At 50.0% G+C, this 21,372-nt stretch overlaps 1 protein-coding gene across 1 annotated transcript in view; it reads right to left on the reverse strand.

Moving 5' to 3' along the window:
• The window catches only part of LOC143990067 (ALK tyrosine kinase receptor-like), a gene marked incomplete at its 3' end in the record, with an annotated part of 272,016 nt that overhangs the window by 41,542 nt on the left and 209,102 nt on the right, over positions 1 to 21,372 (reverse strand). Inside the window, 5 exon segments of the mRNA XM_077490277.1 lie at positions 303 to 432; positions 7,266 to 7,330; positions 8,811 to 8,901; positions 19,746 to 19,932; positions 20,376 to 20,489. Coding sequence (XP_077346403.1) covers positions 303 to 432; positions 7,266 to 7,330; positions 8,811 to 8,901; positions 19,746 to 19,932; positions 20,376 to 20,489 — 587 coding nt within the window.

The following is a 21,372-nucleotide window of genomic DNA, read 5'->3' on the forward strand; positions in this document are numbered from 1 at the left end:
GGCCCCCAAAATGTGCAGGATGTTTTATTCAGTTATTATATGTAAAATTAAAGCTTTATTGGACTCCCTTTTGTGCTAGTTTTCTTTATGTTTGTTCTGGATTCTGACTCTGGGTGCTCCCGGTAGGGTGACCCTGTCAGACAAGAGGGGTCTCACTGGGACCATTGAGTCTCAGGAACTGGTTTGAAATTCTCCAATATCACACCACTGATTATCGGGATTCCAAGTATCTCTCTGACACATCCTATGAATGCATTGGAGACAATGAAACAACCATCAATGGGGGCATCTGTTCCTCTCACCAGTCTGGGTCGTGTCTGTCGTAGGAAGGACTTCAGATCTCCTCCAGCCATCAGTTCCAGTAGAATGAATCTCGGCAGATCCTGCAGACTGACGCCAATACAACGCACAATATTCTGGTGGCTAAATTTACTGGGAAGAGAGATGGACATGGTTCAACCAACCAGCACACTCACACTTCATAATGTATCATCATTTTCAATAACATAGGCAGGTATTAAATGTAAAGATTCCGGAATACCAAATAAAGACAATCAAGAATTGAATAAAAGAGGTCAGGGGTGGAGAGGAGTGACATTTTGGAGTTTTGGCTTTCATGGAACTTGGGGACATCTCACCATTTAAATCTTAAAACCCTTATGCCGCATACACAGGACCGGACTTCCCGACGGACTTTCTGAACGAACAGACTTGGCCACACACGACCGGACTAAGTCCGTACAAAAGTCTGTTTGTTTTGAACGTGGTGACGTATACGGGACTAAACAAGGATGTTCAACAGCCAGTAGCCAATAGCTTCCCTTGCGTCGTATTTGGTCCATCGGACCAGCACACAGATGAACGGTTTTCCTGATTTTTAGTCCGTTGGACAGATTTGAAACATGTTCTACTTCTAGGTCCTTCTGATTTTTTTTTTATAAAAAGCAGTCGGACTAGCCCACACATGTTCAAATTGTCCGACAGACTAATCCTGTCGGATCTAGTCTGCCGGAAAGTCCGGTCGTGTGTATACGGTATTAAACCTCAAAATTAGGGATGCACCGAATGGGTTTTTGGTGCCGAAAATGAAAAATCGATACTGAAACAGCACCGATACCGAAAATGACTGTTTTTATACAGGAGATGGTCAGAGACTGGGGACATGGTACAGGAGATGGTCAGAGACTGGGGACATGGTACAGGAGATGGTCAGAGACTGCGGACGTGGTACAGGAGATGGTCAGAGACTGGGGACATGGTACAGGAGGTGGTCAGAGACTAGGGACATGGTACGGGAGATGATCAGAGACTGGGGACATGGTACAGTAGGTGGTCAGAGACTGGGGACATGGTACAGGAGGTGGTCAGAGACTGGGGACATGGTACAGGAGGTGGTCAGAGACTGGGGACATGGTACGGGAGGTGGTCAGAGACTGGGGACATGGTACGGGAGATGGTCAGAGACTGGGGACATGGTTCAGGAGGTGGTCAGAGACTGGCGGCATGGTACAGGAGGTGGTCAGAGACTGGCGGCATGGTACAGGAGATGGTCAGAGACTGGGGACATGGTACAGGAGGTGGTCAGAGACTGGCGGCATGGTACAGGAGGTGGTCAGAGACTGGCGGCATGGTACAGGAGGTGGTCAGAGACTGGCGGCATGGTACAGGAGGTGGTCAGAGACTGGCGGCATGGTACAGGAGGTGGTCAGAGACTGGCGGCATGGTACAGGAGAGGGTCAGAGACTGGCGACATGGTACAGGAGAGGGTCAGAGACTGGCGGCATGGTACAGGAGAGGGTCAGAGACTGGCGACATGGTACAGGAGAGGGTCAGAGACTGGGGACATGGTACAGGAGGTGGTAAGAGACTGGCGGCATGGTACAGGAGGTGGTCAGAGACTGGCGGCATGGTACAGGAGGTGGTCAGAGACTGGCGGCATGGTACAGGAGGTGGTCAGAGACTGGCGGCATGGTACAGGAGGTGGTCAGAGACTGGCGGCATGGTACAGGAGGTGGTCAGAGACTGGGGACATGGTACAGGAGGTGGTCAGAGACTGGCGGCATGGTACAGGAGATGGTCAGAGACTGGCGGCATGGTACAGGAGAGGGTCAGAGACTGGGGACATGGTACAGGAGGTGGTCAGAGACTGGCGGTATGGTACAGGAGGTGGTCAGAGACTGGCGACATGGTACAGGAGGTGGTCAGAGACTGGGGACATGGTACAGGAGATGGTCAGAGACTGGGGACATGGTACAGGAGGTGGTAAGAGACTGGCGACATGGTACAGGAGGTGGTAAGAGACTGGCGGCATGGTACAGGAGGTGGTCAGAGACTGGCGACATGGTACAGGAGGTGGTCAGAGACTGGGGACATGGTACAGGAGATGGTCAGAGACTGGGGACATGGTACAGGAGGTGGTCAGAGACTGGCGACATGGTACAGGAGGTGGTCAGAGACTGGGGACATGGTACAGGAGATGGTCAGAGACTGGGGACATGGTACAGGAGATGGTCAGAGACTGGCGACATGGTACAGGAGGTGGTCAGAGACTGGGGACATGGTACAGGAGATGGTCAGAGACTAGGGACATGGTACAGGAGATGGTCAGAGACTGGCGACATGGTACAGGAGGTGGTCAGAGACTGGGGACATGGTACAGGAGATGGTCAGAGACTGGGGACATGGTACAGGAGATGGTCAGAGACTGGCGGCATGGTACAGGAGGTGGTCAGAGACTGGCGGCATGGTACAGGAGGTGGTCAGAGACTGGCGGCATGGTACAGGAGAGGGTCAGAGACTGGCGACATGGTACAGGAGAGGGTCAGAGACTGGCGGCATGGTACAGGAGAGGGTCAGAGACTGGCGACATGGTACAGGAGAGGGTCAGAGACTGGGGACATGGTACAGGAGGTGGTAAGAGACTGGCGGCATGGTACAGGAGGTGGTCAGAGACTGGCGGCATGGTACAGGAGGTGGTCAGAGACTGGCGGCATGGTACAGGAGGTGGTCAGAGACTGGCGGCATGGTACAGGAGGTGGTCAGAGACTGGCGGCATGGTACAGGAGGTGGTCAGAGACTGGGGACATGGTACAGGAGGTGGTCAGAGACTGGCGGCATGGTACAGGAGATGGTCAGAGACTGGCGGCATGGTACAGGAGAGGGTCAGAGACTGGGGACATGGTACAGGAGGTGGTCAGAGACTGGCGGTATGGTACAGGAGGTGGTCAGAGACTGGCGACATGGTACAGGAGGTGGTCAGAGACTGGGGACATGGTACAGGAGATGGTCAGAGACTGGGGACATGGTACAGGAGGTGGTAATAGACTGGCGACATGGTACAGGAGGTGGTAAGAGACTGGCGGCATGGTACAGGAGGTGGTCAGAGACTGGCGACATGGTACAGGAGGTGGTCAGAGACTGGGGACATGGTACAGGAGATGGTCAGAGACTGGGGACATGGTACAGGAGGTGGTCAGAGACTGGCGACATGGTACAGGAGGTGGTCAGAGACTGGGGACATGGTACAGGAGATGGTCAGAGACTGGGGACATGGTACAGGAGATGGTCAGAGACTGGCGACATGGTACAGGAGGTGGTCAGAGACTGGGGACATGGTACAGGAGATGGTCAGAGACTAGGGACATGGTACAGGAGATGGTCAGAGACTGGCGACATGGTACAGGAGGTGGTCAGAGACTGGGGACATGGTACAGGAGATGGTCAGAGACTGGTGACATGGTACAGGAGATGGTCAGAGACTGGGGACATGGTACAGGAGATGGTCAGAGACTGGGGACATGGTACAGGAGGTGGTCAGAGACTGGGGACATGGTACAGGAGATGGTCAGAGACTGGGGACATGGTACAGGAGATGGTCAGAGACTGGCGACATGGTACAGGAGATGGTCAGAGACTGGGGACATGGTACAGGAGATGGTCAGAGACTGGCGACATGATAAAAGAGATAAGTGTGTTGTCCCCTGTGCAGCCAGTATTGTCCCCATGCAGCCAGTGATGCAGCGAAGAGATAGGAGAGCCGCCTCCGCCATCTGGCTCAGTAGAGCACCGGGAACATCACAGCTTTAAGTCCAATCTGGAAGGGTAATCTGTCTATCAGAGTTCCCCGGACAAGGGGGAGGGGCTGTATGCGACGGGGTGCGACGGGGAAACACACAGCTATTGAAATTAAAGCTGTGATGTTCCCGGCGCTCTACTGAGCCAGACGGCGGAGGCGGCTCTCCTGCGTTATAGATCTCCCATGATGGGCGGCACCAGAGGCGTTTTCGGCTCGATTATCGGCCGTTTTTTTCCTTTCGGCAAATTGCCGAAAAGGGCATTTTCGGCCGATATGTTTCGGCGTCTGAAATTTCGGTGCATCCCTACTCAAAATATCACGTTTTAATCCTTACAGAAGACTGAACTGGAGTGGTTTTGGCGGCTGGTAAGGGTATAATGGCCAACAAAACACACAAGTTGTGTGCCAGTAACTCACTAGGGTCTAAACACTGTAGCGCCCAGTATATGAGCAAATGTTTGCTGACTCACCTATAGAGGTGCGGTCCAGATAACTCATTAGGCCGCGTACACACGGGCGGACTGTCTGTCCAACTTAGTCCGCTGAAACGTGTTTCAGCGGACAGTCCGCTCGTGTGTGGGCTTCAGCTGACTTTTTCAGCGGACAGTCTGACGGACTAAGTCTTTCGGAATTTCCGTAATTTTGTCCGTCCAAACTTGGTTTCAGCGGACAATCCGCTCGTGAGTAGGCAAGTTCGACGGACTAAGGCCGCGTACACACGGGCGGATTGTCTGGCCAACTAAGTTCGTCAGACAATCCGACAGACAGTCCGTTCAACTTTTGAATGAACGGACCTGACCACATACGATGAACAGACAGTCCGCCGAAAGCGTGCACGATGACGTGTACGGCGCGTACGACGGGACGAGAAATTAGACGTCCAATACACTGCAATGCAACCTTCGCCGTGTAAATCCTTTCTGAGCATGCGCCATACTTAGTCCGTCGAACTAGCCTACTGACGAGCGGACTGTCCGCTGAAACCAAGTTTGAACGGACTGTATTACGGAAATTCCGAAAGACTAAGTCCGTCAGACTGTCCGCTGAAAAAATCCGCTGAAGCCCACACACGAGCGGACTGTCTGCTGAAACACGGTTCAGCGGACTAAGTTGGACAGACAGTCCGCCCGTGTGTACGCGGCCTAAGTATGGCGCATGCTCAGAAAGGATTTACACGGCGAAGGTTGCATTGCAGTGTATTGGACGTCGAATTTCTCGTCCCGTCGTACGTGCCGTACACGTCATCGTGCACGCTTTAGGTGGACTGTCTGTTCATTGTGTGTGGTCAAGTCCGTTCATTCAAAAGTAGGACGGACTGTCTGTCGGATTGTCTGACGAACTTAGTTGGCCAGACAGTCCGCCCGTGTGTACGCGGCCTTAGGTTCAGGTAACTCATTAGGACATAGAACAAAAGGCAAAAGTTGGGGTAAAGAGCACCTCTATAAAAGGCGGTCACAAGAGGACCATGCATATTAAACATGGGATTTTTATTACAAAAATAAGAATACAAAAACTGGGTAAAAAAAAAAAATCCCATCACCGTCACCTCTGCTGTATATTAAACAAGACAACATTGTCTAAAGTAGTTGCAGCTGCATCACACGTAGCACATACACACATCACATGTATACCCAGGGATGTGTACCTAACCGGCCGGTATATGGAATATGTATATAAAGCAAACAACATGAAACTGATGATGTACTAATAATGACTCCAATCCAGCCGAAGTATAGACCAGAAGTATGGACCATAAGTATGGACCAGAAGTATAGACCAGAAGTATGGACCATAAGTATGGACCAGAAGTATAGACCAGAAGTATGGACCATAAGTATGGACCAGAAGTATAGACCAGAAGTATGGACCATAAGTATGGACCAGAAGTATAGACCAGAAGTATGGACCATAAGTATGGACCAGAAGTATAGACCAGAAGTATGGACCAGAAGTATAGACCAGAAGTATGGACCAGAAGTATAGACCAGAAGTATGGACCATAAGTATGGACCAGAAGTATAGACCAGAAGTATAGACCAGAAGTATAGACCAGAAGTATGGACCAGTGATGGCAAATCTTGGCACCTCAGCTGGGGAGCCAAGCTTTGCCATCACTGGCACAGACCATTTCCAGGCACCGGATAAGTGTATCAAACTGACTTCCCTCGCTGGGGAATAGGGAGTCCCCCTATAGGATGCATGGATGTGTGATGGGGAATAAGACCGGGTAGAGGACCCTAAAAACATCAAATGGCATTTTCCAGGCAACAGGTGGATCTGTTATGTCGCGTAAACACGACCGGACTTTCCGGCAGACGGTCTTCCCGACGGACTTTCGGTGGAGTTCCGATGGACTTTCCGAACGAACAGACTTGGACATGGACTAAGTCCGTTTGAAAGTCCGTTAGTTTTGAACGTGATGACGTAAACAAGGAAGTTCAATAGCGAGTAGCCAATATCTGCCCTTGCGTCGTATTTGGTCCGTCGGAACCCAGCACACAGACGCCCGGTCTTCCCGATTTTTAGTCCGTCGGATAGATTTGAAACGTGTTCTATTTCTAGGTCCGTTGGATTTTTTAATTTTTTTTTTCCGAAAAACAATCGGACTAGCCCACACACGATCGGATTGTCCGACCGACTAATCCCTTTGGGCCTAGTCTGCCGGAAAGTCCGGTCGCGTGTACGCGGCATTATCTTCACTGGCTGTAGAGCAGAAAGTCCCTCTGTTGCAGTCAAAGTATGGTAAGTAGATCGCAGTATAGGGTTGTATAGGGTTGTATAGGGTTCTATAGGGTTCTGCAATCACAGATAGAGATCTCAGGAGGTGTACACCGAAATGTTCCCAGAAAGTTCTTAAGTAAAGGAGGGAATGCAGAGTGGAGTGGCGATCGCTTCATACCCCCCGGGGCGAGACCTGTGCAATTGATGCCGTTCCAACCTCATCCCTGGGAGCCGCATGCATGAGGGACCTGGCTCTCCTAGCCTATCCAGGACACGGGTATCCATCATACATGGTCGGGTGAGCGGACCTCTATGTCCCTGGTCTGTTCACAGCACAAACTGTGAATAATGATGGTGCATTCCCTGGTTTATGTAAGAACTTTCTGGCATAGAAATTCCCTCCTATGACGGCATCCCGCTACAGATCAGCGATGGTCAGTGACCAGTAATAGGGCGGGATTAGTCTCACCTGATGATGAGCGCCTCCATCAGGAAATCCAGCTCATCCTGCTCTGAGCAAACCTCCGGCAGAGTCTGCAACACACCAACATCACTCGTCATAGAGAATATAAATGTGTATCAGATGTTCCATTCACTGACCAATTACAATATTTCTAGACAGACATAAACCCGGCGGCATTTCATTTACTAAAGTACAATGTATCCGATATTTGCTTTTAAAAATGATAATTGTTTAACCCCTTCGTAACGAAGGTCATGTAAATCCGAACGCCTAAAGACGGTTTTGCAGCTTTGACACGCATTAGTAAATCGCATTAGGACATCCCTACTACTGAGTATTTCCAGGTGGATTATACCGCCTTTTTTTTTTTTGGAGGGGGGGGCGGGGCAGATTGGGCTTTCACTTGGTGGGACATGGTAACAGATCTCTCCTGATTTCTTTTATTATCAAAGGAAAAATGGCACAAAATAGTAAAATGATATCATTTTTAACCACTTCAGCCCCGGAAGGTTTTACCCCTTAATGACCAGGTCATTTTTTGCAATACAGCACTGCGTTACTGACAATTGGTTACCCAAATAAAATTGATGTCTTTTTTTCCCCCCCCCACAAATAGAGATTTCTTTTGGTGGTATTTGATCACCTCTGCGGTTTTAATTTTTTTGCGTTATACACAAAAAAAGAACAACGATTTTGGAAAAAAACAACGCAAACAATATTTTTTACTTTCTGCTATAAAACATCCAATAAAAAAAAAAAAAATGTAAAAAAATCGAATTTCCAATTTATTCCAATATGTATTCTGCTACATATTTTTGCCCAAAAAAATCCCAATAAGCGATCGGTTTGCGCAAAATTTATCGCTTCTACAAACTATGGGATATTTTTATGACATTTATATTTTTACTAGTAATGGCGGCGATCAGTGATTTTTAGCAGGACTGCGATATTGTGACGGACAAATCGGACACTAAGTGACACTTTTTGGAGACCAGTGGCACTAATACATCGATCAGTGCTAAAAAAAAAATTGCACTGTCACTGTATAAATGGCACTGGCGGGGAAGGGGTTAACATCAGGAGCAATCAAAGGGTTAAGTGTGCTCCTAGGGGGTGCTTGCTATCTGTGTGGGGGATGGACTGACTGGAGGAAGAGAGAAATCAGTGTTCCTGATCTCTCTCTTCCTCTGTGACAGACCGTCGTTCTTTGTGACACCATCAATGTGACACCGTCCCCATCTATGTGACACCGTCCCCATCTATGTGACACCGTCCCCATCTATGTGACACCATCTATGTGACACCATCAATGTGACACTGTCCCCATCCATGTGACACCGTCCCCATCTATGTGACACCGTCCATGTGACACCGTCCCCATCTATGTGACACCGTCCCCATCTATGTGACACCATCCATGTGACACCATCTATGTGACACCATCGCCATCTGTGATTGTATCCAACTGCTACATAACATACACTGACAACATTTCTGATTGGATGTAGTGTAGATGATGTAATTGAGCACTGAATGGATGGCATGACTCACCTTCACAGCGACCTTCAGGGGAGTCGGGTCGGTGGGACTGCACATCACTTGACCTTCATAGACTTCTCCGAACGCCCCGTGACCCAAACCTCTGCGGGGAAAAGACAAAGTCACTTTTACCTGAATGGAAACAATGTAACGTTCCCCCCCACCTCTACACTCTACATTCAACGGACAAGTATACCAGTAACAATAGACCATGAATGCTCACCCCACCCTGCCAAATGCCCCCCTCACCTCCCACTTACCCCCATATAATCACTCCCTCCTGTTATGAGGTCAGCAGGAGGAAGTGGAGAGCTGCGTTGCAGTGTGCCGTAATGTGTCATCATTGTGGTTCATCATTGTGGTTCATCATTGTGGTTCATCCTTGTGTGTCACCATTGTGGTTCATCCTTGTGGGTCACCATTGTGGGTCATCATTGTGGGTCACCATTGTGGGTCATCATTGTGGGTCACCATTGTGGGTCATCATTGTGGGTCACCATTGTGGCTCACTATTGTGGTTCATCATTGTGGGTCTCATTTGCAACATCGGATTTTCAGGACATTTCATTCTGATGGTATGGGGGCTTCTGATGTGAAGGAGGAGTTCTGATGGTATGGGGGCTTCTGATGTGAAGGAGGAGTTTTGATGGTATGGGGGCTTCTGATGTGAAGGGGGAGTCCTGATGGTATGGGGGCTTCTGATGTGAAGGAGGAGTTTTGATGGTATGGGGGCTTCTGATGTGAAGGGAGAGCCTTGATGGTATGGGGGCTTCTGATGTGAAGGGGGAGTCCTGATGGTATGGGGGCTTCTGATGTGAAGGGGGAGTCCTGATGTTATGGGGGTTTCTGATGTGAAGGGGGAGTCCTGATGGTATGGGGGCTTCTCATGTGAAGGTGGAGTCCTGATGTTATGGGGGCTTCTGATCTGAAGGGGGAGTCCTGATGTTATGGGGGTTTCTGATGTGAAGGGGGAGTCCTGATTGTATGGGGGCTTCTGATGTGAAGGGAGAGCCTTGATGGTATGGGGGCTTCTGATGTGACGGGGGAGTCCTGATGGTATGGGGGCTTCTGATGTGAAGGGGGAGTCCTGATGTTATGGGGGTTTCTGATGTGAAGGGGGAGTCCTGATGGTATGGGGGCTTCTCATGTGAAGGGGGAGTCCTGATGTTATGGGGGCTTCTGATCTGAAGGGGGAGTCCTGATGTTATGGGGGTTTCTGATGTGAAGGGGGAGTCCTGATGTTATGGGAGCTTCTGATGTGAAGGGAGAGCCTTGATGGTATGGGGGCTTCTGATGTGAAGGGGGAGTCCTGATGGTATGGGGGCTTCTGATGTGAAGGGGGAGTCCTGATGGTATGGGGGCTTCTGATGTGAAGGGGGAGTCCTGATGTTATGGGGGCTTCTGATGTGAAGGGGGAGTCCTGATGGTATGGGGGCTTCTGATGTGAAGGAGGAGTTCTGATGGTATGGGGGCTTCTGATGTGAAGGGAGAGCCTTGATGGTATGGGGGCTTCTGATGTGAAGGGGGAGTCCTGATGGTATGGGGGCTTCTGATGTGAAGGAGGAGTTCTGATGGTATGGGGGCTTCTGATGTGAAGGGAGAGCCTTGATGGTATGGGGATTTCTGATCTGAAGGGGGAGTCCTGATGTTATGTGGGCTTCTGATGTGAAGGGAGAGCCTTGATGGTATGGGGGCTTCTGATGTGAAGGGGGAGTCCTGATGGTATGGGGGCTTCTGATGTGAAGGGAGAGCCTTGATGGTATGGGGACTTCTGATGTGAAGGGAGAGCCTTGATGGTATGGGGGCTTCTGATGTGAAGGGAGAGCCTTGATGGTATGGGGGCTTCTGATGTGAAGGGGGAGTCCTGATGGTATGGGGGCTTCTGATCTGAAGGGGGAGTGCTGATGTTATGGGGGTTTCTGATGTGAAGGGGGAGTCCTGATGGTATGGGGGCTTCTGATGTGAAGGAGGAGTTCTGATGGTATGGGGGCTTCTGATGTGAAGGGAGAGCCTTGATGGTATGGGGGCTTCTGATGTGAAGGGGGAGTCCTGATGTTATGGGGGTTTCTGATGTGAAGGGGGAGTCCTGATGGTATGGGGGAGTCCTGATGGTATGGGGGCTTCTGATGTGATGGAGGAGTTCTGATGGTATGGGGGCTTCTGATGTGAAGGGAGAGCCTTGATGGTATGGGGGCTTCTGATGTGAAAGGGGAGTCCTGATGGTATGGGGGCTTCTGATGTGAAGGTAGAGTCCTGATGGTATGGGGGCTTCTGATGTGAAGGGAGAGCCTTGATGGTATGGGGGCTTCTGATGTGAAGGGGGAGTCCTGATGGTATGGGGGCTTCTGATCTGAAGGGGGAGTGCTGATGTTATGGGGGTTTCTGATGTGAAGGGGGAGTCCTGATGGTATGGGGGCTTCTGATGTGAAGGAGGAGTTCTGATGGTATGGGGGCTTCTGATGTTAAGGGAGAGCCTTGATGGTATGGGGGCTTCTGATGTGAAGGGGGAGTACTGATGTTATGGGGGTTTCTGATGTGAAGGGGGAGTCCTGATGGTATGGGGGAGTCCTGATGGTATAGGGGCTTCTGATGTGATGGAGGAGTTCTGATGGTATGGGGGCTTCTGATGTGAAGGGAGAGCCTTGATGGTATGGGGGCTTCTGATGTGAAAGGGGAGTCCTGATTGTATGGGGGCTTCTGATGTGAAGGGGGAGTCCTGATGTTATGGGGGTTTCTGATGTGAAGGGGGAGTCCTGATGGTATGGGGGCTTCTGATGTGAAGGGGGAGTCCTGATGTTATGGGGGCTTCTGATCTGAAGGGGGAGTCCTGATGTTATGGGGGTTTCTGATGTGAAGGGGGAGCCTTGATGGTATGGGGGCTTCTGATGTGAAGGGGGAGTCCTGATAGTCCTGATGGTATGGGGGCTTCTGATGTGAAGGGGGAGTCCTGATGTTATGGGGGCTTCTGATGTGAAGGGGGAGTCCTGATGGTATGGGGGCTTCTGATGTGAAGGAGGAGTTCTGATGGTATGGGGGCTTCTGATGTGAAGGGAGAGCCTTGATGGTATGGGGGCTTCTGATGTGAAGGGGGAGTCCTGATGGTATGGGGGCTTCTGATGTGAAGGGGGAGTCCTGATGTTATGGGGGCTTCTGATGTGAAGGGGGAGTCCTGATGGTATGGGGGCTTCTGATCTGAAGGGGGAGTCCTGATGTTATGTGGGTTTCTGATGTGAAGGGGGAGTCCTGATGGTATGGAGGCTTCTGATGTGAAGGGAGAGCCTTGATGGTATGGGGGCTTCTGATGTGAAGGAGGAGTCCTGATGTTATGGGGGCTTCTGATGTGAAGGGGGAGTCCTGATGGTATGGGGGCTTCTGATGTGAAGGAGGAGTTCTGATGGTATGGGGGCTTCTGATGTGAATGGAGAGCCTTGATGGTATGGGGGCTTCTGATGTGAAGGGGGAGTCCTGATGGTATGGGGGCTTCTGATGTGAAGGGGGAGTCCTGATGTTATGGGGGCTTCTGATGTGAAGGGGGAGTCCTGATGTGATGGGGGCTTCAGATGTAAAGGGGGAGCTCTGATGTGATGGGGGCTTCAGATGTAAAGGGGGAGCTCTGATGGTATGGGGGCTTCAGATGTGAAGGGGGAGCTCTGATGCGATGGGGGCTTCAGATGTGAAGGAGGAGCTCTGATGTGATGGGGGCTTCTGATGTGAAGGGGGAGTCCTGATGGTATGGGGGCTTCTGATCTGAAGGGGGAGTCCTGATGTTATGGGGGTTTCTGATGTGAAGGGGGAGTCTTGATGTGATGGGGGCTTCAGATGTAAAGGGGGAGCTCTGATGTGATGGGGGCTTCAGATGTGAAGGGGGAGCTCTGATGCGATGGGGGCTTCAGATGTGAAGGAGGAGCTCTGATGTGATGGGGGCTTCTGATGTGAAGGGGGAGTCCTGATGGTATGGAGGCTTCTGATCTGAAGGGGGAGTCCTGATGTTATGGGGGTTTCTGATGTTAAAGGGGAGTCCTGATGGTACGGGTGCTTCAGATGTGAAGGGGGAGCTCTGATGTCATGGGGGATTCTGATGTGAAGGGGGAGCTCTGATGTGAAGGGGGAGCCTTGATGGTATGGGGGCTTCTGATGTGACGGGGGAGTCCTGATGTGATGGGGCTTCTGATGTGAAGGAGGAGCTTTGATGTGATGGGGGCTTCTGATGTGAAGGGGGAGTCCTGATGGTATGGGGGCTTCAGATGTGAAGGAGGAGCTCAGATGGTATGGGGGCTTCAGATGTGAAGGGAGAGCCTTGATGGTATGGGGGCTTCTGATGTGAAGGGGGAGTCCTGATGGTATGGGGGCTTCTGATGTGAAGGAGGAGTTCTGATGGTATGGGGGCTTCTAAAGTGAAGGAGGAGTTCTGATGCTATGGGGGCTTCTGATGTGAAGGGGGAGTCCTGATGGTATGGGGGCTTCTGATGTGAAGGGGGGTGTCCTGATGGTATGGGGGCTTCTGATGTGAAGGAGGAGTTCTGATGGTATGGGGGCTTCTGATCTGAAGGGGGAGTCCTGATGGTATGGGGGCTTCTGATGTGAAGGAGAAGATCTGATGGTATGGGGGCTTCTGATGTGAAGGAGGAGTTCTGATGGTATGGGGGCTTCTGATGTGAAGGAGGAGTTCTGATGGTATGGGGGCTTCTAAAGTGAAGGAGGAGTTCTGATGCTATGGGGGCTTCTGATGTGAAGGGGGAGTCCTGATGGTATGGGGGCTTCTGATGTGAAGGGGGGTGTCCTGATGGTATGGGGGCTTCTGATGTGAAGGAGGAGTTCTGATGGTATGGGGGCTTCTGATGTGAAGGAGGAGTTCTGATGGTATGGGGGCTTCTGATCTGAAGGGGGAGTCCTGATGGTATGGGGGCTTCTGATGTGAAGGAGAAGTTCTGATGGTATGGGGGCTTCTGATGTGAAGGAGGAGTTCTGATGGTATGGGGGCTTCTGATGTGAAGGAGGAATTCTGATGGTATGGGGGCTTCTGATGTGAAGGAGGAGTTCTGATGGTATGGGGGCTTCTGATGTGAAGGAGGAGTTCTGATGGTATGGGGGCTTCTGATGTGAAGGAGGAGTTCTGATGGTATGGGGGCTTCTGATGTGAAGGAGGAGTTCTGATGGTATGGGGGCTTCTGATCTGAAGGGGGAGTCCTGATGGTATGGGGGCTTCTGATGTGAAGGAGGAGTTCTGATGTTATGGGGGCTTCTGATGTGAAGGGGGAGTCCTGATGTTATGGGGGCTTCTGATGTGAAGGGGGAGTCCTGATGGTATGGGGGCTTCTGATGTGAAGGAGGAGTTCTGATGGTATGGGGGATTCTGATGTGAATGGAGAGCCTTGATGGTATGGGGGCTTCTGATGAGAAGGGGGAGTCCTGATGGTATGGGGGCTTCTGATGTGAAGGGGGAGTCCTGATGTTATGGGGGCTTCTGATGTGAAGGGGGAGTCCTGATGTGATGGGGGCTTCAGATGTAAAGGGGGAGCTCTGATGTGATGGGGACTTCAGATGTAAAGGGGGAGCTCTGATGGTATGGGGGCTTCAGATGTGAAGGGGGAGCTCTGATGCGATGGGGGCTTCAGATGTGAAGGAGGAGCTCTGATGTGATGGGGGCTTCTGATGTGAAGGGGGAGTCCTGATGGTATGGGGGCTTCTGATGTGAAGGGGGAGTCCTGATGTTATGGGGGTTTCTGATGTGAAGGGGGAGTCCTGATGTGATGGGGGCTTCAGATGTAAAGGGGGAGCTCTGATGTGATGGGGGCTTCAGATGTGAAGGGGGAGCTCTGATGCGATGGGGGCTTCAGATGCGAAGGAGGAGCTCTGATGTGATGGGGGCTTCTGATGTGAAGGGGGAGTCCTGATGGTATGGAGGCTTCTGATCTGAAGGGGGAGTCCTGATGTTATGGGGGTTTCTGATGTTAAAGGGGAGTCCTGATGGTACGGGTGCTTCAGATGTGAAGGGAGAGCTCTGATGTCATGGGAGATTCTGATGTGAAGGGGGAGCTCTGATGTGAAGGGGGAGCCTTGATGGTATGGGGGCTTCTGATTTGACGGGGGAGTCCTGATGTGATGGGGCTTCTGATGTGAAGGAGGAGCTTTGATGTGATGGGAGCTTCTGATGTGAAGGGGGAGTCCTGATGGTATGGGGGCTTCAGATGTGAAGGAGGAGCTCAGATGGTATGGGGGCTTCAGATGTGAAGGGAGAGCCTTGATGGTATGGGGGCTTCTGATGTGAAGGAGGAGTTCTGATGGTATGGGGGCTTCTAAAGTGAAGGAGGAGTTCTGATGCTATGGGGGCTTCTGATGTGAAGGGGGAGTCCTGATGGTATGGGGGCTTCTGATGTGAAGGGGGGTGTCCTGATGGTATGGGGGCTTCTGATGTGAAGGAGGAGTTCTGATGGTATGGGGGCTTCTGATGTAAAGGAGGAGTTCTGATGGTATGGGGGCTTCTGATCTGAAGGGGGAGTCCTGATGGTATGGGGGCTTCTGATGTGAAGGAGAAGTTCTGATGGTATGGGGGCTTCTGATGTGAAGGAGGAGTTCTGATGGTATGGGGGCTTCTGATGTGAAGGAGGAGTTCTGATGGTATGGGGGGCTTCTAAAGTGAAGGAGGAGTTCTGATGCTATGGGGGCTTCTGATGTGAAGGGGGAGTCCTGATGGTATGGGGGCTTCTGATGTGAAGGGGGGTGTCCTGATGGTATGGGGGCTTCTGATGTGAAGGAGGAGTTCTGATGGTATGGGGGCTTCTGATGTGAAGGAGGAGTTCTGATGGTATGGGGGCTTCTGATCTGAAGGGGGAGTCCTGATGGTATGGGGGCTTCTGATGTGAAGGAGAAGTTCTGATGGTATGGGGGCTTCTGATGTGAAGGAGGAGTTCTGATGGTATGGGGGCTTCTGATGTGAAGGAGGAGTTCTGATAGTATGGGGGCTTCTGATGTGAAGGAGGAGTTCTGATGGTATGGGGGCTTCTGATGTGAAGGAGGAGTTCTGATGGTATGGGGGCTTCTGATGTGAAGGAGGAGTTCTGATGGTATGGGGGCTTCTGATGTGAAGGAGGAGTTCTGATGGTATGGGGGCTTCTGATCTGAAGGGGGAGTCCTGATGGTATGGGGGCTTCTGATGTGAAGGAGAAGTTCTGATGGTATGGGGCTTCTGATGTGAAGGAGGAGTTCTGATGGTATGGGGGCTTCTGATGTGAAGGAGGAGTTCTGATGGCATGGGGGCTTCTGATGTGAAGGAGGAGTTCTGATGTGATGGGCGTTTCTGATGTGAAGGAGGAACTCTGATGGTGTGGGGGCTTCAGATGTGAAGGGGGAGTCTTGATGGTATGGGGGCTTCTGATGTGAAGGGGGAGGGGCCTGATGGTATGGGGGTTTCTGATGTGAAGGGGAGGGGCCTGATGGTATGGGGGTTTCTGATGTAAAGGGTGAACCCTGATGGTATGGGGGCTTCTGATGTGAAGGAGAAGTTCTGATGGTATGGGGGCTTCTGATGTGAAGGAGGAGTTCTGATGGTATGGGGGCTTCTGATGTGAAGGAGGAGTTCTGATAGTATGGGGGCTTCTGATGTGAAGGAGGAGTTCTGATGGTATGGGGGCTTCTGATGTGAAGGAGGAGTTCTGATGGTATGGGGGCTTCTGATGTGAAGGAGGAGTCCTGATGGTATGGGGGCTTCTGATGTGAAGGAGGAGTTCTGATGGTATGGGGGCTTCTGATCTGAAGGGGGAGTCCTGATGGTATGGGGGCTTCTGATGTGAAGGAGAAGTTCTGATGGTATGGGGCTTCTGATGTGAAGGAGGAGTTCTGATGGTATGGGGGCTTCTGATGTGAAGGAGGAGTTCTGATGGTATGGGGGCTTCTGATGTGAAGGAGGAGTTCTGATGGTATGGGGGCTTCTGATGTGAAGGAGGAGTTCTGATGTGATGGGCGTTTCTGATGTGAAGGAGGAACTCTGATGGTGTGGGGGCTTCAGATGTGAAGGGGGAGTCTTGATGGTATGGGGGCTTCTGATGTGAAGGGGGAGGGGCCTGATGGTATGGGGGTTTCTGATGTAAAGGGTGAACCCTGATGGTATGGGGGCTTCTGATGTGAAGGGGGAGGGGTCTGATGGTTTTGGGGGCTTCTGATGTGAAGGGGGAATCCGATGCGAAAGGGGGGCCCTTGTTTGAAGGGGAGGAATCTGATGTGAACGGGGGACTTCTAATGTCATGTGGGGCTTCTGATGTGAAGTTTTTTCTTGGATCCTGTTTATTTGTTCATTTAGATTTGTATTCATTTATTTATAGAAGTGTTTTTTTTGCCTATAAATATTGATCAAATATACAATGTGGCCCCCATTCTGGAAAGTTTGGGGACCCCCTGCCTTAACGGAATGGGGGGCTGCCAAAGACAGAAGAAACACTTTTCCAGCTATAATTCCTGACTTAGGCATCGGGCCGAGAATCATATTTAGTCTCTTCTCTTTGAATGTTGAGGATGAATTTCTCCACAATGCCAGCAGCTACAGAGATCAGTGACTTGGGTTAAAACTCATTTTCCGCTTGTTCAGAATGTGTCAAAGTCTGAATGTTCAGAGTCCGGCTGACAGGTTCACTTTAACTTCTTGTGTCTTCAGATCAGGCAGATCTGGATGGACTGGTGTCTTTATACAACCTTACCTACTATACATTATAGACTTTTGAAACCACAAAAGTTTCCACACCGGCTGGAGAAGTTTTATTTCATTATGTTCTTGTATAACAAGGTTCAGAATAACTTCAACGTCATCAACCCGAGGAGCCGTCTGCCATCTCCCAGTTTCCGTTTTTGAAAGTAATTCAACCAAATTGGGGACTTGTGACATCTTCTATAAATCCTCCACATAAAATATAAGAATTTTATTCAGAGTGATAGAAGTTACTTATTTCCACCTAGAAGACGGTCCCGGCAGCCCGAGGCATGAAGCCCGATGTGAAGTCCGGCGTGAAGTCCGGCGCGAAGTCCGGCGCGAAGTCCGGCGCGAAGTCCGGCGCGAAGTCCTGCGTGAAGTCCGGCGTGAAGTCCGGCGTGAAGTCCGGTGTGAAGTTGAGTGGCAGATGTCTGACATTACCCGAGAAGTCGTGGTCATTAAAACTTGCGGTAAGTTCTCCGGCTGGAGAGACAACCGGGAATCTGGAGCTCATCTACAGTATCTCCGTCAACTCGAAGACCTCTGACAAATTGATTCTGATTCCGCTATAAGGTCTTCATCTGACACCTCATAAATGTAATGATAACAGACAAGGAGGAGCAGCGGAGGAGTCGCAGAATAGCGCTCCTCTCCATCTGAAATTGGGGAATTGCACTTCATCTTCAGTTCATAGAGGAAATGAGCTCCGGCACTTGAAGTCTGGCGGTTCACAGCAATTTAATGTCTCTTTGCGCCGTATTATTTTCCACACCTAATGGATCAATCCATCAAGGGAAACTTCTTTTGACAATCAGGTGGAAGTGAATTCCATCCGGTTATCACTTTGTATAAATTGCTTTAAATTTGGTGTCATTTGTGGAATTTTCCGATAAGGGACTTGTGTCTCCACTAATAATATATAGCAAAGGTCTTGTTGGGAAGAACTGGCCATGACCAAAGTTGCTCATAAGAATTATGTCCAACCGAAAGCGATATTTGATTATTTTGTTGTACCTACACATGGGGCTGTGCTGGACGAGCGTCGATTATCTGAGGGGGTCTATGGGAACTAGCCTGCAGAATCCAAGGGGTCTTTTTTTATAAAAATGAATTTGCCGTGTGAATGTCTCAGCATTCGCACAGCCGCCACAAATAATCCCCATAATGTGTCTAATATATTTATTTCCTATGATTGCCAGCTCCATCTAGTGGCCATAATGCAGAAATGTCCTGGTGGAGATAGTTCAGGAAAATACTACATTAGGGCCACTAGAAGGAGCTGAAGATCATAGGAAGTTAATATATTAGACACATTATTTGTGACAACCGTGTGAATGCTGAGACATTCACACAGCAAAATTGCGGATGGGGATAAGAGCTTCTTCCAAGAAGCCCCCCCCCCCCCCGCCCGCAGGCCCCCATAACCGCTGGGTTGTGCGCCTTTGCAGAGGGCTTATCAGAGCCTGGACGCGCCCTTTAGCAATATGGACATGGCAATAATTGGACAATGACATCACCTAGGAAACCCCGCTCCTCTTTATATATAAGCGGAGTGAAGTGACGCGACCAGGCGTGCGTTGGCATGCAGCTTTTTCTTTTTCTCTTTGGCGGGTTGGTGGGCGTCGGGCATCATGATTGATGAGGTTCAACATCATTGGATGATGTAATTCATGGTGGACTTCTTTTTTTTTTATTATTATTAATTAAAGGATTTGTCAAAAACTGTGTTTTTTTTTTACTGTTCACATGTTTCGTGAATATGCAGGGGTATTACATATACCTTACTTATTCACATTGGGGGGGCGGGGGGTGATATGGTATCTGTGAGCCCCCTTATTGTTAAAGTGGGGTTCCATATTCTGATAAGTTCCCTGCAGACCCCCACAACCACTATGCCAGGGTTGTTAGGAAGAGGACCTTGTCCTTATTACCATGGGGACAATGTGCTTTGCCAGAGCAGTCAGCTATAGAATTTTTTTTTTTTTTTGGGGGGGGGGCTCATGTGTTTGTTTTTTTGTTTTTATTTTGCATGAGGTCCCAATTAAAAATCACACCAGATCTGAAGGGCCTGGTATGAATTAGGGGAACAACTCACACATTGTTTTAACTATCCCTAGGGATTTCCGATCATGTAAGTGAATATGGTTGGTGATGTCACTAGTTGTACATACAACAATATCATATAACCTTTTTTATAACTACAATATAACTATGATGAGTTAAACCGTCAAGTGATGTCATACTTTAGGCTTCACTCTTAACCTCACCTGACGAGGGAGATGTGTTTCCTGGGCACCTCTTTCAGGTCTCCGATGGAGGTGATCTTGCCGGCAAAGCAGTAGTTGGGGTTGTAGTCCGTCATTATGGTGGATGTTCTCACTTTGCTGAGTTTGTAGTCTGGGCTCTGTAGTTCCATTTGTATGGCCTGAAGCTCCTGATGCTTCCTGCGGTACACTGTAGAGAGGGGACAGGGGCTCTGTAAATGGATAATTGCCGACTGATCTAGAACAAGAAGGTTCTCCAGAAATTCTCCTTCCACGTAGGAGGTCCATAGACACGAATAAATCAAGTGATGAGCATCAATGGGGGCAATCATAAACTCACCGGCTAAAAACTCTGATGAAGAACATTGTTGGGACAGGCTGGAAAAAGTTCTGCAATTACTATAGTCTAAAATCTTATCTGAGATTAGCTGTACCGGGACGTCCCAGCTCTATGGTATCTATGGTCATAGAAGAACAAATTAATTCAAAAGAGTCAGACTTTTACCAGCCATTACATCTCCTTTGGAAGGAGAACCTCTCCAAACTAAATGGGTAACAACTACATTTTAAAAGTTGATTTTCACATTCGTGCAGTTCTGTAGAGGAGTGCTTCCTTAAATAGTAGTGACTCACCAACCATGATACCTGAGAAAGCCAGGATAAGGGCGGCCACAAGGCCGGAGGTCACGATGGACAATACCAGAGAGAGGGGAAGATGCGGCTCCTGGGCTGACTGAATTTGGTCATCTGAAAAACAGAATCCATGAAATAAAGCAATGGAGCCCGTGGACACATTCTGTAGACTGGATGGTTTATTAAATGGGCATCAGGGAATGGGTAATGTTTACAGTGGACAACATATTGTCAATTTTGAAACATGAACAAGGCCATAGATACTGTTTTGAGCTTTGGTAAAAGGTCATACACCGATCAGCCACAACACTATGACCACCCACCTCATATTGAGTAGGTTCTCCTTTTACATAGTCTTTCTAGCTGCCAACACAGGCATGAACTCCAAAGTAACATCCACATGATTGGTAGGAGCCAAGGTTTCCCAGCAGACCATTGGCCAAAGCATCACACTGCCTCCACCAGCTTGCCTTCTTCACATAGTGCATCCTGCTGCCATCTCTTCCCCAGGTAAGCAATGACACGGACCCGGCCATCCACGTGATGTAAGAGAAAATGTAATTCATCAGACCAGGCCACCTTCTTCCATTGCTCCGTGCTACAGTTCTGATGCTTACATGTCCATTGTAGGCGCTTTTGACTGTGGACACGGGTCAGCATGGGGACCCTGACTGCTATGCGCCTACACAGCCCCATACATGATAAACTGTGATGCTCTGTGTGTTCTGACACCTTTCTATCAGAACCAACATTCACTCCCCACCTCCATCAATGAGCCTTCCTTCCCGCACTTCCATCAATGAGCCTGAAGCTCCTGATGCTTCCTGCGGTACACTGTAGAGAGGACACCTCATCAATGGACCTTCTCCCCCCAACTCCATCAACGAGCCGTTGCCTCCACCTCTATCAATGAGCCCCCCCCCCCATCCCCATCAATCAGCCTTCCTTCCCCACCTCCATAACAAGCCTTCCCTTCCCCTTCAATGAGCCTTTCCTT

Source organism: Lithobates pipiens, unplaced genomic scaffold (genome assembly GCF_037356315.1).
Source record: "Lithobates pipiens isolate NorthernLeopardFrog02 unplaced genomic scaffold, aLitPip1_a1.2 Scaffold_18, whole genome shotgun sequence".
NCBI classification, from domain to species: Eukaryota; Metazoa; Chordata; class Amphibia; order Anura; family Ranidae; genus Lithobates; species Lithobates pipiens.